General features: G+C 30.6%; 1 protein-coding gene across 1 annotated transcript in view; it reads left to right on the top strand.

Moving 5' to 3' along the window:
• Positions 1-1,262: 1,262 nt before the first annotated feature.
• The window catches only part of LOC123695540, a 45,548-nt gene continuing 30,125 nt past the window's right edge, over positions 1,263-16,685 (top strand). The window contains exon 1 of the mRNA XM_045641417.1: positions 1,263-1,560. Coding sequence (XP_045497373.1) covers positions 1,530-1,560 — 31 coding nt within the window. The 5' untranslated portion in view covers positions 1,263-1,529. The remainder of the gene's footprint in view (positions 1,561-16,685) is intronic.

The following is a 16,685-nucleotide window of genomic DNA, read 5'->3' as shown; positions in this document are numbered from 1 at the left end:
AGGGCGGGGCCCATAACTTTAGAAATTCTCTGCCTTTATGCCCACTCTTAACGAGTTGTAAGTAATTCGTAAACTTGATTTAATTATATTTTATACTGAGATTGAGTGATAATAATATAATAGAATTAATAAATTAAAATCTCTTTAAGAATTTTGAAGTTATACTCCTTTTGGCGCGATGGAGAAAAAAGATAAGAGTGAATTTTTACGATGCGCGCGCACACCAACACCTAAATTTAACAGCATGAAGTTAGTTCTAGGTGGTATGAAAATTGATAACTATGTTCAAGTTGTATATTCTAGTATTTTTTCCATACGCCAAGAAGTATAACTTCTAACGCGTGTACATAAGTACACACACTCTTTTTTATTTAATTATTCATGCCATTCAAAGATTTTTCTTAATTAATAAAGTTTACGTTTTATGTACCAATTATTGAGTTAATTATTATCACAGATAGATACAGAATAATGTTTCATAACAAAATAATTTGATTTCAACAGATATAGATATCAAATACAAATAATGCTCTAATTGGAGTATCCATTTCCTTGACCAATTAGGCGGGTAGTTAGTTGTTAGTTGATCAATCATTTATTTAAATTTATCGTAAAAATTATGGTTTCTGATAGTTAATGTTACATGTAGATACAAAATAAAAAAAAATATGTTATTATAATATATGTATATAGAATGTCCATTTAAAATAATTAATTAAATAATTGTGTTACATAGTATCTGAAAACGGAAAAAAATATAACAAAAAAATATTAGAAAGAACAAATACTCAAAATAAGAGTCAATCTAAACAACTTTGCAATATTTGCCGTGTTTTTACACATATCTTAAGCTGAGCAATTTTCCATACCGATATTAATATTAAGCGATTAATGAAAAAGTTCAAACAATGTGAAACTCGACGTCGTATACAACTTCTTTAAACATGTCACGAACAGGCCTCCAAGATTTTCCTTATAAACTCAATCTTGCTCCGGATATAAGCAATACGCTCCAATCAAGAGACAATAAACAAGGATTCTAATTACTTATACAATACATTGTTGAAGCGAAATCGATCACTCAAATCTTCGGGCGCGAAAGCTCTTTATTTACAACTTTTCACTTAACGATTTCATTGTAACAAACTCATTTTATCAATTGTCAAAGTTTAAAAACTTAATCCACTTAAGGACCCTTTTGGGGTGGTCGCAGTGCGCATGACTTTACCCTAGCGGGAAAACGAAGGACATTCAGTGTTAGAGCTTCGCGCGCGTAGCACGACCCGACCCGGCATTCTATGATGGAATACGAGCGTGAGCGGTGACTTGTAAACAAACTCCAAACAATTTCAAATACAATACAAATTCTATTCCCCTAATTCCAAAGATGCGTAAAAATTATGTTTCCCTTTTAAATAATGGTTGATAAAAACTTCATAGTGAAAGTGTGACTGTTGAGCTTAAACTAAGTTGTGGGTGAACGGAACGATTATTATGTAAATACGGCGATATATATTGATACAGCGAAAATGAAGATACTAACTCTGTTTATGTTGTGTGGTAAGTGCAGAGGAAGTTTTGTTAGTTTATTTAAAATAATAAAAGTCAAAATACACATCAGAATTAAGTAGGCTGTAAATTTTTAAGGGCATACTGACAGTTTACAGAAAGGCAAAGTTTTTTATTTTTCTAGAAATTCTAGAGTAATAATAGCCTGTGAATTGATGTTTTATCGTACAAGGGATATAATTATAATTATAAGATCTCTACAATGAGACATACGAGCACATAACAACAATATTTGATAACCCCATTCCAACCAATCCAACCAAGATGATCTTATCACTTGTTATCTACATTAAAATATGGCGGATTCCTTTTAAATTATTATTATTAGCTTAGCACGATATCCTTAAGGACCTTATCCTCCTTATTTATGTGTATAAACTATAAACTATACATTTTCTTAAGGAATATATTTAATAAATAATTCTTGGTCCGTCAGGGTTGTAATAAACAATAATTTGTTAATTTATTTTTGACCGTAACTCTACACGGGCCTAACTTTTTCCTAACCAAACTCTTTCTTATTTTTCTTAAAATTAAGAATTTATATTTTATGTAATCCAAACATATATTTACCTACATTTCTTAAAAAAAAACTTAATACGACACGACCTTCTTTGCGGTAGTTTTTATTGGATAATATTTTATTTATTAATTTAACACTTTATTTTGCAAGAAACACAATATAAAAAAGCTCAAAGGGCGTCCCTATTCAGAGTGAATACAGTGATCTCTGCTATGCAACCACGGGGAGAAAGGCAAAGAAGCGAAATATTATGATTGTTCAACAAAATAAAAACAAATTTTTAGAAGAGTAGAAGTAATTAAAGAATACAATAAAATATATACACGTAAGACATATATAAATACAATTACAATAAAGTAATAAACATACTGAACTTTAGCAGTTAAAAAAAATTCACAACCAACGTTCCTAGCACATTTTCAACAAAAGGCTCCCAGGTCCCAACTTCGTTCCCAATAAAAAATATACCATCATGTGAAAATAAAAAGCAATTTGAGAAATTAAATTTAAATTCGTTTTATTATTCGCGCCACATGCGAATGAAAGATTAACACGCTATTTACCGGTCCGAAACGCCATCGGATATAAAATTGAAACGTAGGTATATATGAATCTTTTACATGGCAAAATGTAGATTGATACAAATTCCAATGATATTTTTAATTATATATTCATCTTTTTTACTACTATGGATCGTTATTATTGTATTTTGCTAGTTTTACTTTCATATTTAATTGGTTTTAGTAGATATATCAAATAGTAAATACTATGTACTGTTTTCATAGTAATTTACTAGCTGTGCCGCGCGGTTTCACCCGCATTTTTCGCTCCTGTTAGTCTTAGCATGATGTATAGAGCCTTATGGCTTTCCTCGATAAATGGGCTGTCTAACAATAAAGATTTTTTTTTAAATCGGACCAGTAGTTCCTGAGATTTGCGCGTTCAAACAAATAAACAAACTCTTCAGCTTTATAATATTGTATTATAGATAAGTAATTGATGACTTACGAACGATCCTTCGAATTAGGAACAGCAAGAAAACCACATTAAAATATGATAGTGTCGGAATGGTACCGAGTATTTTTAAATCAATTTATTTATTTATTTATTTATCGATTTTATATATTGGATTTTTGTAATCGTTGAATTTCACAGCTAGTTAATATTTTTTGGCGACGGAAAATTCAACTAGGTACATAAACTTAATTTAAAATTAAAATTCATAAGTATGATTGATAACTGATAGGTAAATGAAGGAATACTCACCGAAATGAATAATCCATACTTAATATTAGATATAAATGCGAAAGTAACTCTGTCTGTCTGTCTGTTACCCAATCACGCCTAAACTACTGAACCAATTTTCATTAAAGTTGGTATGGAGATATTTTGATACCCGAGAAAGGACATAGGCTACTTTTTATCCCGGGAAAATGACGCAATCCCGGAAATCCCACGGGAACGGGAACTATGCGGGTTTTTATGTGAGTGCGCGGGCGAAGCCGCGGGCGGAAACCTAGGGTTCATTTCGGTGAGTATTCCTTAACTGTAAGGTACTCTAAGGCGTTCAGAAGGATATTATATACTTATATAGTTGATATTCCTCGTGATTCCTCCTGTAAGAACTCGTAGCTTTGAATCATCTTTCCTGATAAAATTAGCGACGGAATGGAGTTCTCTCTCAGCTTCTATTTTTCCTTTGCACTTTAACATGGATCTCTTCGAAGCTAGGATGAAATGTCTCTTTCCAAGCAATCGTGCCCTTATAGACATCATATCCACTTTTAGTGGGATTGCGGTCCAATATCTGCCTCTATACCATCTATACCTAAATATTAAGAATATAAAAAATAGGAAAACTGGCCAATCGGCTAGTCTTAATAAAAGCGGTTTGGAAACAATTCTCAGTGCAGTTTATTTTGTACTTATTTTATATCCACAGAATAGTACAATATAAAGGTAGAAGAGCAATGTCATAATTAAGTTATTAATTGCCACTTTTGTTTGTGCTGGAGTATAATTAAACAATAGGTAGACAAAGCAAATAAATAAAATACCGTGCATTTCTCTGTTAACTCCAAGGTTCAATTTATATTTCAGATAAACAAACTAAAATAAATTTTTTATTTGTAAGTTTATTTAATGTAGCAGATAATAATTAAATGAGTATTTTGCGTGCGATCATGTCTTTCCATATCTGTATAAATGTTACGAATTTCGTCATATAAACAGATAATATAATAATATGATAGTGCCTATACTGTGATATATATTCACCATCCTATACCTACATAATATATTTGGTTAAATGCAATCAATCCGTGTAGGCTTTGCTAAGGCTGTACAAATATCGGTTCCGTACCCTCACAGGACAAGATAAATAACTTTCGAGACAGGCAACTGTTGTTATACACAATTATAACATATAGGCACTAAACTTACTGTCTTTATACATATTGTCGTAGCGGTATTATAAATTATTAATAGTCGTTTGTTGATTAATGAATAATATACAAAACAGTAGAATGTATGAAATTTTAAACAAAATGTATAATCTGGATTATACATTGCATACATTTAGACTCGTTCTACCCGGACAAGCCGTAATGGCTAGCCCAGTTTCGGAATAAAGTATATATAATTTTTCTTTATCTTTGTTTTAATAAAGAATAGAATATAATATGCATTGTTAACAAGAAAATAGGTAAGGAATATAGTAGTCTCGCGTTTACATTTTTAATACAACGAGGAATGCAATTAAGTGCGCCCTAGTTTTATGGTGATAAAATTTATTGCAGTCACAGCGCATACATATTTTTCATTTCTCAAATAAAATGAATCTCGAATAATTGAAATGAAATTTTAATAATTTTATAGCGTTTATTAAAAAAGGAGTATAAAAGTCAAATGCTATACAAATACAGCGGCCCAGGAGATTTCATTAAAATTTTTGAACTCTTTGAAGCGGCTCACTATTATTACCGCGTTGAGACTACCTCAAATAGGCTTTTAGGCTTCAGACAAGCTCCATTAACAGTGCATTTATATTTGCCTACTAAAGTCGGTCGTCTAGTAACCTAAATCTCTAACCCGAGTGTGTATCGGGACCCAGTGCCAAAGGTTAAGTTTACTCCGCTCATAAAATATTTCACCATGAAAATATTAGATTAAATGAAGGAAAATTTACTGCAGTGCAGTAAATATTTATCATGTCCTGTATGGAAGAAGTTTTACAATGAAATGTGCTTTTCGTAACAAATATGCACATAAAATACACATTTATGTTCATGTTCTGTTTTAATGGAAGTGTTATATAGCTTCTCACGATTTATACGTTTGTAATGAATAATGAATTAGAGCTTTCACAGATATGACCTTTTAGTAACGAGTAATGAATAGTCATAAAATATTAAATAAAATATTATGTCATAATATGATCAACAATTTAATACAATAATAATAATCGGATTATACATTTAATAGGTGGTAATACAATGGGAATAATTATTACAATCATTATCGAGTTCTTGGTTTTATGTCAGGATACCGATAGAAATGTCCAATTGGCTTCTTAGTGTTTCCTCACCTTCCCGTTTGATCAAATGAAAATACTTTATCAAAGGTTAACAAATATAAATATCAGATCTGAAAATGATGTGAATTATTGATGTTATAAATTGCATACGATTGTTAGAAGTTGGACAACTTAAATAACCTAATACGTAACTTGGCCCTAGAACTTGTCTAACTTTATAATAGAGAAAGTGATAACACCCTAACTTTAACGTAAGCCACGGATATTTGACGTTGCAGGTTTTGACCTAAATTGATATTGCAATATAAACTTATATTTTAAAGCCACAAGAGAAAGTTTTATGAATTGCTGCAAAAACGTAATTGAATTTTAGCTAACACATTTTATTATGCTTCCCTTTTATTGAAATTGCAAAATATATTTCGATTACTAGCCACTAGCTCTCTATATAAGTACGGCTCTATATGAGCTATGTACTAAGCTCGTAACAAAAAAAATGTCACTCAGAAATAAATTAAAAATAACATCAAAACTAGTCAGTACGAAAAATGTAATCAAATAGAGTTTTTATATTATTTGTATTGTATAGTACGGGAGCTAGCAACGTTTAAAAAAAAGTCATTTTAGTATAGTTGGGTTTTTGATATACTGTTTCTCTTGCTATTTCGGTTAGAGTCCGGGCTGTCTGGCTGGCCGCAGTGGTTGCGTTTATTAGTGCGCATCTTATCTGCACAGGAAAATATCCTTAATTTAAAGTCATTTTTTAACGCGTAATTTTTAATCTTTTGCCTTTAGATAGATCCATCAGACATAATTTTTTTATTGCAAGACGTTTTTTTTGTTGTAAAATAGGTGCCATACGCAATTTTTATTTCAAAATAACTAAAATGTCATCAAAATAAGTGAAATTACATCAACATGAGTCCGCTTAAAAGGACGCTTTAACTTTATTATTTATATTATATTATCCTTTTTTAATACTTATATTGAATAATTAGTAAACTAATATTTTTAATAGATGGTTTCATATTTATTACACTTTTGGGTATAAATATGAATTTGATGATATTTTTATTTTCTAGTGTTTGATTTTACGCGAGTATTATACATTTTGAAATTAAAGACTTGAGAAAATAATACAATGAATAAATCGCGTTTAAAATCCGTTAAAAAGTCTTTAATTTCTTGATGATATTTGGTTTTTATCAAGTTTACATTAACGTCCTATTTGAGGTTCGTTGGGAAAAAGGAGGCGATATGGTAGATTATTGCAAAAAAACTGTAAATAGTAAAATGAATATTATATATAGTATAAGTAACACAGTGATTACTTATCCTTCACTGGGACTCATGTTGATGGAATTTCACTTATTTCGATGATATTTTAATTATTTTGAAATAAAAATTGCGTCTGGCACCTATTTAACAACGAAAAAAGCGTCTTGCAATAAAAAATGTATGTCTAATGGATCTATCTAAAGGCAAACGATTAAAAATTACGCGTTAAAAAATGACTTTAAATTAAGGATATTTTCCTGTGCAGATAAGATGCGCACTAATAAACGCAACCACTGCGGCCAGCCAGACAGCCCGGACTGTAACCGAAATAGCAAGAGGAACAGCATATCAAAGAACCAACTATACTAAAATGCTCACTTGTCAACGTTGCTACCTCCTAGAATAGTAGTACAATCACGTACAATAAATTGTAGATTTAATGTCATACTGACCTATAAGTACAATAAAACAAATAACCCACCTATGAAGTTTTTTATTCTATTAAAATGAATAAAATCATAATACTAATATATATACATATATATACATAGCTTAAAACATGTCATTCGATAACCATTCAAATAATATTGCTTGGTAATGGACCTTTTTACTGATATTCCTCTGAAAGTCTGAGGCTCAGTTGTAAGATGAGCAATTCTTTTCTACAAGCGTGATACGATTGCAAAACGATCGGCTGTGAATAAGTTTAGTATTCGTTTATCGAACTCTTACGTTAAATTCGTGTTATGTATGAAGTTATGTATTTTTTTAAATACGACTACATGTTGGTATTGAACATCCCATAGGTATAAATTCATCATTTTCGCTTCAGGATTCCACGCGTAAGAAAGACAACAAATAAACAAAATTTTCTATGTTCTAACTAAATTTTCTAGGCTCAATGGGTACCTAAATAAGGAATAAAGTAAGGCTAAATAAAAACAATAGCTATAATTAAGCTCGGAACGTGCATATTATAACAGTTTATCATCCTTAATATCCCATTGAATTTACTTCGTTAGTATTTCAATGTTCATACATAATTCGTCAATTGTAGGTGAAATTGTACAGTGCTTTTCTGTCTTCGCGACGCAAGTTGCCTGGCAGTCGGCCAGCGTTCGTATTTTTCATTTATTCTTTATGTATTCACAAACAATGTGCTTTGGGTAAAGTAACGGTTAAGAGAATCAGATTTACGTGCTCTAAACTCGGTTGAAACTATTTTTCTTTCATGTAACTTCCATTCTACCTTCACTATTTTATCCTAACAATGAAATCGTTATATTATAAAGGTGATGGATGAGTTTCGAATGGCTCCGTTTTATTAATTTTATGTCTAAATATTGTCGTATTGTTAGATATTTCTACTTTAATTTAATAAAAAAATGTTTCACGAAAAAATTTCTTCATTTGGTAACGGGCTATATTCATTACAAGTAAATTACGTTTTTAATTTGGGTAAAATCAAACATAAGATTATTGTCATTCTAACTTTAATTTTGGCTGTAGAGATTTATTCACAATTCCATTTAAATGTAATTTACTGGTGTATAAGTATTTTCCTCCAAATTTTATTGTGATGGAAAATGTTCTATCTTACCTGCGACAAGGGGAAGTTCGAAGTTATTATTTACTTTTCTCTTTTAAAAAGTAATCAAGTCTTACATTTGAAAATATTTTCCTGCTGAAATTATTCATGGAGCTGAAATTACGAATATAATTGGCCTTATTATTTGTGCTACGAATCTAAAATTGAACAAATGAACCGAACTAAATTAAATTTAGTTTGGAGCTGAATAAATAAGAGGAACTAATAAAAGCCACTATTTATCCGTTTTGGTAATGCTGACTCAAGGTTGCACTGCAAAAACAAGAGGACGTTGATTGTATTAATTAGTATTTCCGTGACTGATAGATCGCTAATGATAAGGAAAAGTAATCGAATAGAAAGAGGCTATACAACTTGACATTTCTCGATGTGAAGGAAAAATTAAGGAACACATTTTGTAGATTTACCTACCTACTATTTGAGACTTATAACATAACATAGTAGAAGTAGTAAATAAGCGAAACAATTGCATGTGATTCTGTGATATTAGGGATAGTTTGAATTTTTGTGGCGTTTATTTTTATTGTATTTATTTTACCCAGTATTTTAACGTTTGTTCAGTATTGTAACATTCTATTTGATATTTTTAATTTTAATTGATCGTAATGTAAATAATTTTAGTTTTCATTTATTATGTGGATTTAAATTGTGTTTTTGTTTATAAATAAAATATGAAAATAATGTCTCTGGACAATATTCCAGAGGTGGCGCGAACACCATGTGACGGCGGGTGCCTTTACCAAAAAAAAAAAAACATAATATTGAATTATGAAAAAATAACATTATACTTATCGAGTGTCTGATAAATCAAAACGCTTTCCTCATCATTTTATAGGCTTTTAAACTATAACGACGATAAACAGTTTATGATTTTGGCGATTAAAGCGTAAATGTATATAGGGCCTTTATTCTTTAAAGGGCTCTTCACACAGACACTTCGACAGCCCTTCTTGTCTGCTATCCCTCGTAGTGAAACATCCTTAACGAGACTTCGTCAGCAGTTTGCTGCTAAACCTTATTTGGGATGCTGATATATAGGTATTAAAACGTGCCTTAAACGGTTCTTATGAGGTACTCTTTACACTAAATAAGCATATTTTATTTTTAGCATTGACACGGCAATTTATACTCCTCATTACATGTAAAATTGGTATTCGAATAGTAAAGGTAAGAGGGAAATGCTTAATTTACTCATAGCTATTTTCAATGTACCGCTTTTGATATCTAATTTACTTATGAATGGAAAATAAACGTTTTTGTGTCGGTAAATTTTCCAAGTATAAAACCATAAAAGTAACTTACCAGCGTAAATTCGTCGAGCAAATTTTAAGCTAAATATATTTCAGTATGCTTTTGCGAGAGACAATAGGAGACGGCGAGACAATCGAGTTTGTTACAACAAAGGCGTCAAACGTTTTAAAATCCAAATACCGAAACGGTTGTCTACATTGTTACAAAACAAATGCAGTTTTATTTGTTACTGCCATTGACAAACCCGTCGATTGGCTTCGATTATAGGTTAAATTGTTAATTCCATTGAACCGTAAGAAATAGGAAACCGCCACGAGTTGGCAAGCGGCCAGTCGACGATTGTGTTTTACTGTGGCGATTATTTTCTCGGGTGCTCTGTTCTCTGAACCGACTTGCTAGAGAAATTTCACATGTAGCCCGCTGTAATGACGAACCTTCATTTTTAAGATGTGCTCGTGAAAAACAAATGAGAGTCTGGCAATTCTAATTTTAGTACTGATGAACTGGGTTTTAAGAGTTTGGTAGTGTGTCAGGGATTTGTAGTATTTAGAATATTTTAGGTAGGTACTGCTTAAAATAAAAAAATAAAAATTTTAGAAACAAATTTCAGTGTATGGTCCATACTAATATTATAAATGCGAAATTAACTCTGTCTGTCTGTCTTTTACTCACGCCTAAACTACTGAACCAATTTTTATGAAATTTGGTATGGAGATATTTTGATACCCAAGAAAGGACATAGGCTACTTTTTATCCCGGGAAAATGACGCAATCCCGGAAGTCCCACAGAAACGGGAACTATGCGGGTTTTTCTTTGACTGCGCGGGCGAAGCCGGGCGTGAAACCTAGTAAAAAATAAATAGAAGTGCGTATATCCCTATATATTATGTTTTGTCCCAAACTTGTTTGTTAAAAAGGCTTCTTCTCGCAATAGATATAAGAGGCTTACAGCTATCGGTGTTCTTACAGATTGTTTACATTTAAAAGAAAACGTTTGTTCCCTTTTAACAATGCAAACACCAATTTTACAAACAATTCGAAGTTGGTCCCTTTTCCTACTTTACATCAGAAGCTTACATATTTTCCGTCCTTAATCCCATGTTTTGAAATGGACAACATTATTTACAGTGTCATATTAATGTTCCCATTCAAAGTTGTTATCATTGTTACAATTAAATTAAAAAAATAAGGAAAATAATGGGGTCCTAAAAATTTTTGTTTTTAAAATTGCAAAATGCTATTGTTTTTTACTAGGTTATGACTATGAATACACTTTTGAAGAATAAACATATAATTTCCTTTTTCTACTTTTTATTTACCTTATTGTCTTTCAATATTTAGATAAATAAAACTGAGCAACATTTACATTTTTATGTAGAGGCAATTAATCAAGTAGGTTGTAGCAAATTCATATCTTGAAACCTGAGCTTGAAATAAACATTATATTTATTTAAATAAACTACGCGAGTACCTACAAAGACACATACTTCATCATTATAGAGCTTGTATATGAATATTTATTACATTATTTTCACATGATATAGAAGCATCCAGAACAACAAGCATTACGACAAATTCGTCCCCCCGTACATTATGACAAATCCCACGGGAGGCACAAATGTGAGTCCCATGTATAATTAATTTTAATCTATCCTTTAAGATAAGTCACATTACCACCTGACAGAATTACGACGTGGTTTTGGACTGAGTAATCCTCGCCATAAAGCTGTGACGACACTAACTCATACAATTTTCAACAAAACACGACAGTGGCATTAATTTTACAGTTTCATGTCCTAATTAACCCGTTTTACAATGTAGGGGTCATAACCCTTTGTAGTACAGACTAAGGTGAACTTCAATCTGTGTGAGGTCTACGAAGGTCTTGTAATATACGAGTTTATTGTTTGAAGAATTGACTGACTGATAGGGATTGGCTTTATTGGATCTATTTAACTTTGTACATTTGGAATACAAGATAGACAGTTGTCATAAATTAAATATTACGTAGGTAGCTAATTTATGGGTTTAGGTGGATGTAAAACAAAAGGAAAATCTAAAATTTTTATGTACCTATGTATGCTATAGTTAATTGATATTCGTTACATCATACATGTTCAATACAATGCTTTTAGAAATGGTTCCATTTATTTATATAAAAAAAAATTTCATGTGCACTTTTTGTTTCCATTATATTTATTTGCTAGAATTTCTGATATAAAATTTACGTCTCTATCGGATTACCGTGGACTCGTAACACTTTTATAGGATTAGAATAACGTACTATACTTGGAAATAAATGTTAATATGTTCAATATGTAGGTAAAATAACTATTTTTATTTATTATCAAACAAATTGTACATTTTAATTATATTCGAAAAGTGATTTTTTTCTCTATAATGTCTTCACCATAAATCAATTACTTTTAACAAATGAAAATAGTTAATAAAAGCTTGTTATATAAAATTTTAACTTGTACCCCTATTACTACGTAACATAAAGAGGAAAACTGAAACCAATATTGAAGGTTTTTAAAATAAAACTGTTATTACGATTTCATGGCAATAAATCTTACAGAATAATGTATTTTATTACAATATGTATTTTGTATCGTTGTCAGGGGAAATATGCGGGATTCGAATCGATACGATATCAGGTTAACTGAGTGATGAAAATAAATATTATTTTTATGTAAAATATTGATTCTCATTCATAATAGGAAAATAATTCCAACTGAAAGGATTCCAATATAATCACGGACTCTTGATTAATTTTGTACGTATCGTAATTTGCGAAACGAGGATTTTGGGTAACATTCTTACAGAAAATCTGTTACTAACCAAAGATAATTATTAGATTCGGAAAATTGTATTTATTTGTAATTATTTCTAAGAAATATTTGATTTATTACATATCTAAAATGTTTAGTAAAAAGGCTGGTAAGAAAAAATCTTGTAAAGTTATCGTTTTGTATTTTTTTTTTATGTAACGTTATGTACGACATTAATTAGTGATTTTTTTAACTCAAACTTGAAACATTAATTATTTACGCGTGAAAGTCAATTACTTTATTTTATTTCATACTTAGATATTTTATGATACACCTCACTTCAAATAGATAAATTACTGGAACTTTCTAAAGAAGTTTAATCAGCCCTGAGATGAAATGACACTTTCAGAGAGATAGCGTTAAGGCTTTTAAATGGTTTGTAAATATTATGCATTATCTTCTTGGAAATTAATTAAAACTTATAATTTTAAACTTAAAATTTTAATTAATTAAACTTATACGAACTTTACTGTATAATTTTCAACCTTTAAAAAAAAGAAAGGTTTAAAATAATACTCAAATTCTAGGTTTAATGAACACAATATATTCAAATTCAAGAATATTTTTATTTCAGCGTAAATCTAAAATAAAATCTGTCCATAAAGAAGAAGAATGTACCTATAGTCCTCTGATATCGCTTATTGTAATAAAATTAAAAACTTATCGTTAATCCACGAAGTAATTCATTAAAGTAATCCATAGGCTTTATAAAATATCCCATTTCAAATATTAACTAGTCTTAGTAGATCGACCGATAAAGCATTCTTGCGGCACATTCCGAGCTAGGAATTCGATTAGATAACACCTCTCATGCTATGAATTATTCGACCCTTCATTTGATCTAGATGCCTAATACAAAAGGTCTATAGTAAATTGATCATTCCAGACTTATTTTTTTGATTGGAATTAGATATTCGTTTTATTTTTATGTGGTATTTTCTTTTACAAAAGTGATTCTGACGGATATATAATAATAGATGTGCTATTAGTTTGAAGATTTTGGGCAAACTGGAAAGTCAGGAAAGCTTTTAAAATGCCACTTTGTGTCTGAATTTTTAAAAACCGTGAATATCTTGTGGATGGCGTGACCTGAATTATGCAGTATGAGCATTATTAATTCCCACACGTAATAGTAAACTATTAAAATGGCACAACAAGCATTAAGCCGATGTCAATGTGTCGACTGTATAATTTTTATTATAATTCCGTACGTATACTTATGGTTTCAAAACACGCTAGTTATAATAACACTAATAGATTAATATAGTAACTACAATGTGGATCATGGCATGTACTCTCAATGGAGACCCGTGTCCCAGCAGTGGGAACATAATGGGCTGATGATGATGATGATGCTGAATTAAATTGTATTAAAATCCCACCAAAAACATAAATGTAAAAATTGGAGCCGAGTTCAATCGTTGACTTAATTTGCCAAAAAAAGAAATGAGATCTAAATGTGTGCCAAGTTCTGCAGACAGTCCAGAAATTTATTTACAAAGATGTATTAAGTTCTTAGGTTGACTGAAAACTCAATTGTTTTATTTTCCCTTACAGAACAATGTTTATTCCAAAATATAACTTTTTTAATTTGAATAATTAAATTATTTTCACAAAGCAAACAACTAATGACCTATTGAACCCCATAATTTGATGAGGCTAGTTTTTAGAACCTCACAAAATATAAACAGTATGTAAAACTAGCCTCATCAAATTATGGGGTTCAATAGGTCATTAGTTGCTTGCTTTGTGAAAATAATTATATTATTCAAATTAAAAAAGTTATATTTTGGAATAAACATTGTTCTCTAAGGGAAAATAAAACAATTGAGTTTTCAGTCAACCTAAGAACTAATTACATCTTTGTAAATAAATTTCTGGACTGTTTGCAGAACTTGGCACACATTTAGATCTCATTTCTTTTTTTGGCAAATTAAGTCAACGATTGAACTCGGCTCCAATTTTTACATTTATGTTTTTGGTGGGATATCATTACTTTTTGTACAGAAAATTACTCTGCAAATTTGATTTACTTTATAAATATAATACTTTTTATATACGATTTTTTTTTCTTGCGGTTTCTCTGTATGGTTTGTTTAGTATTATTTTCTATATTTTCTTGTATGTTATGAATGTCAGCGCACATTGCCCCGTCATTATCTGCAATTTTTTAAACTCGTTTTCTGTTTAAAAGATTACATGATTTTCTAAACATCCAGCGTGAATTTGTACACACACTATTCTTCTTCTTCTTTTTTTTCAAATGGCAATTCCCGATCCTAGTGAGGACGTATTCTGCCAATGTCAGGTTTTGAACGGATGGTCAGTTTAAGTATGCAAAGATCGTTGTAGAAGAATCGTCGCCTTACTACATGACGTTACGGTATTGCCATGACGCGATCTTGAAATTTTACTCTAAACGCGCCAATATTTTTATTACAATTTTCTTTTATTTTACGTTTAATAACAGTTTTGAATAAAGAAATCATGCAATCGAAGTAATCCGCCCTAGCGATACTAGCACGAGTGAGTGTGATGTCAGAGGCGCTTCGAATCTACAGATGTTTCGTCCTAAAATATGTAAACTTCAATAATCTATATCTCAGTCATTTATTGATGGATTTCAAAATTTTTTTCGGCCACTGATTAGTTTTGATCTATTTTTTAAGACTAGTAAGGTGAATATACTATTTTCTTTTTTTTTAAACTTTTCCATTTTTCCATACAAACAAAATTTATGTCATTGAAAAAAAAATTAAATACAAATAAATTCAGTATTTTCTGATTTTTTCCTTTGTACACTCACTATTACCTAGTTGATTACAAAATTTGAACTTTCTAGGTCATCTGGAAGTGGGTTAGGTTTTGTATATGTCTATAAGTCAGTCAGTCTTAAAAATTGCGATTTTTGGATATTAATATCTACGCAACTGTTTAATCTGTATTTATGAAATTTAAGGTTCTTGTTTATCTTGAGGTCCTCTTGATATGTACCAAATTTGGTTTATATAACTTAAATAGTTTTCGAGTTATAAGGGGGTGAAAAGTGGCTCGAAATGGTTCGTGTAAATATACACACGGCTGCTGCTCGCCAGTTCTCTTCGCTTGAACTCGGCTTGACACGCTGCCGCGCGTCTAGATTAAATTATAGAATGCTTTGAGTACAACATAGTTGTTGGGCTTTGTTTATTTCCACGGAATATAAATGAGATGACAGTTTTTCGCAGAAGTAATACAAAGCAAATTTACTATGTAGATTGTAGATGGATCCAATAAAGTATTTTACATAAACAAACTCACGTCGTGTTACGAGAAAAATAGCACACTATATTATGCAAATGTTTTTGCACGAGGCTCTATGTAAACAAAATCGTAATTATGCGTCCGAAGCAATATGTTTCGGCATATCCTTGAGACAGGCTTAATAGGGCGAGTGAAACAGTGACGTGTAGCTCTGAAGCCAGTACTGGGAAAATTGGCCCGAAGCCAGCCATAGCGACAATTACACTTTTTGCCTCAGATAACATTTTATAGACGGTCATATTATTATTAATGAGACGTCTTTAAATAATGAGGAGTCTATTTATAGCGGCGTTAAATTATTGTCACAAAGAATGGTACAAACATACAATGCGAGACAATACAAGATTAATTTATTATACTGGCGTGCTTTCACAACTATTTCTCATTTGACGCAAGTAAACACTGCTAAAATTGTTTGTTAATTTTTCTTTTATGTCGCTGGAATGGGGGTTGAAACTTTATATAATATTTTTTTATGTGAAGTTGAGAGAATTCAAAGCTTATTTTGACCGAGTTCTCTGTTATTATCTATTATAATTTAAACGGATAAAATAAACATTTCATCCTTATACACAGAGATAAATTAACAAAAGGTTAATTAACACAAAATAATTAATTTATACTTTATTACTATCCTGCAGTCTCTAAAACTAGAGCTGTAAATTAATACGTAAACAATAACAGCTATAAATATTAATTATTCGCATTGCATTTACGCATTATGCTAATATCGGATATTGTTAATGGCTAATTAATTAGTTTCTATATTCGTAGCAAAAATACACG

This window comes from Colias croceus, chromosome 11 (genome assembly GCF_905220415.1).
Source record: "Colias croceus chromosome 11, ilColCroc2.1".
Classification (NCBI taxonomy): Eukaryota; Metazoa; Arthropoda; class Insecta; order Lepidoptera; family Pieridae; genus Colias; species Colias croceus.
This window is presented reverse-complemented; position numbering and strand designations above follow the sequence as displayed.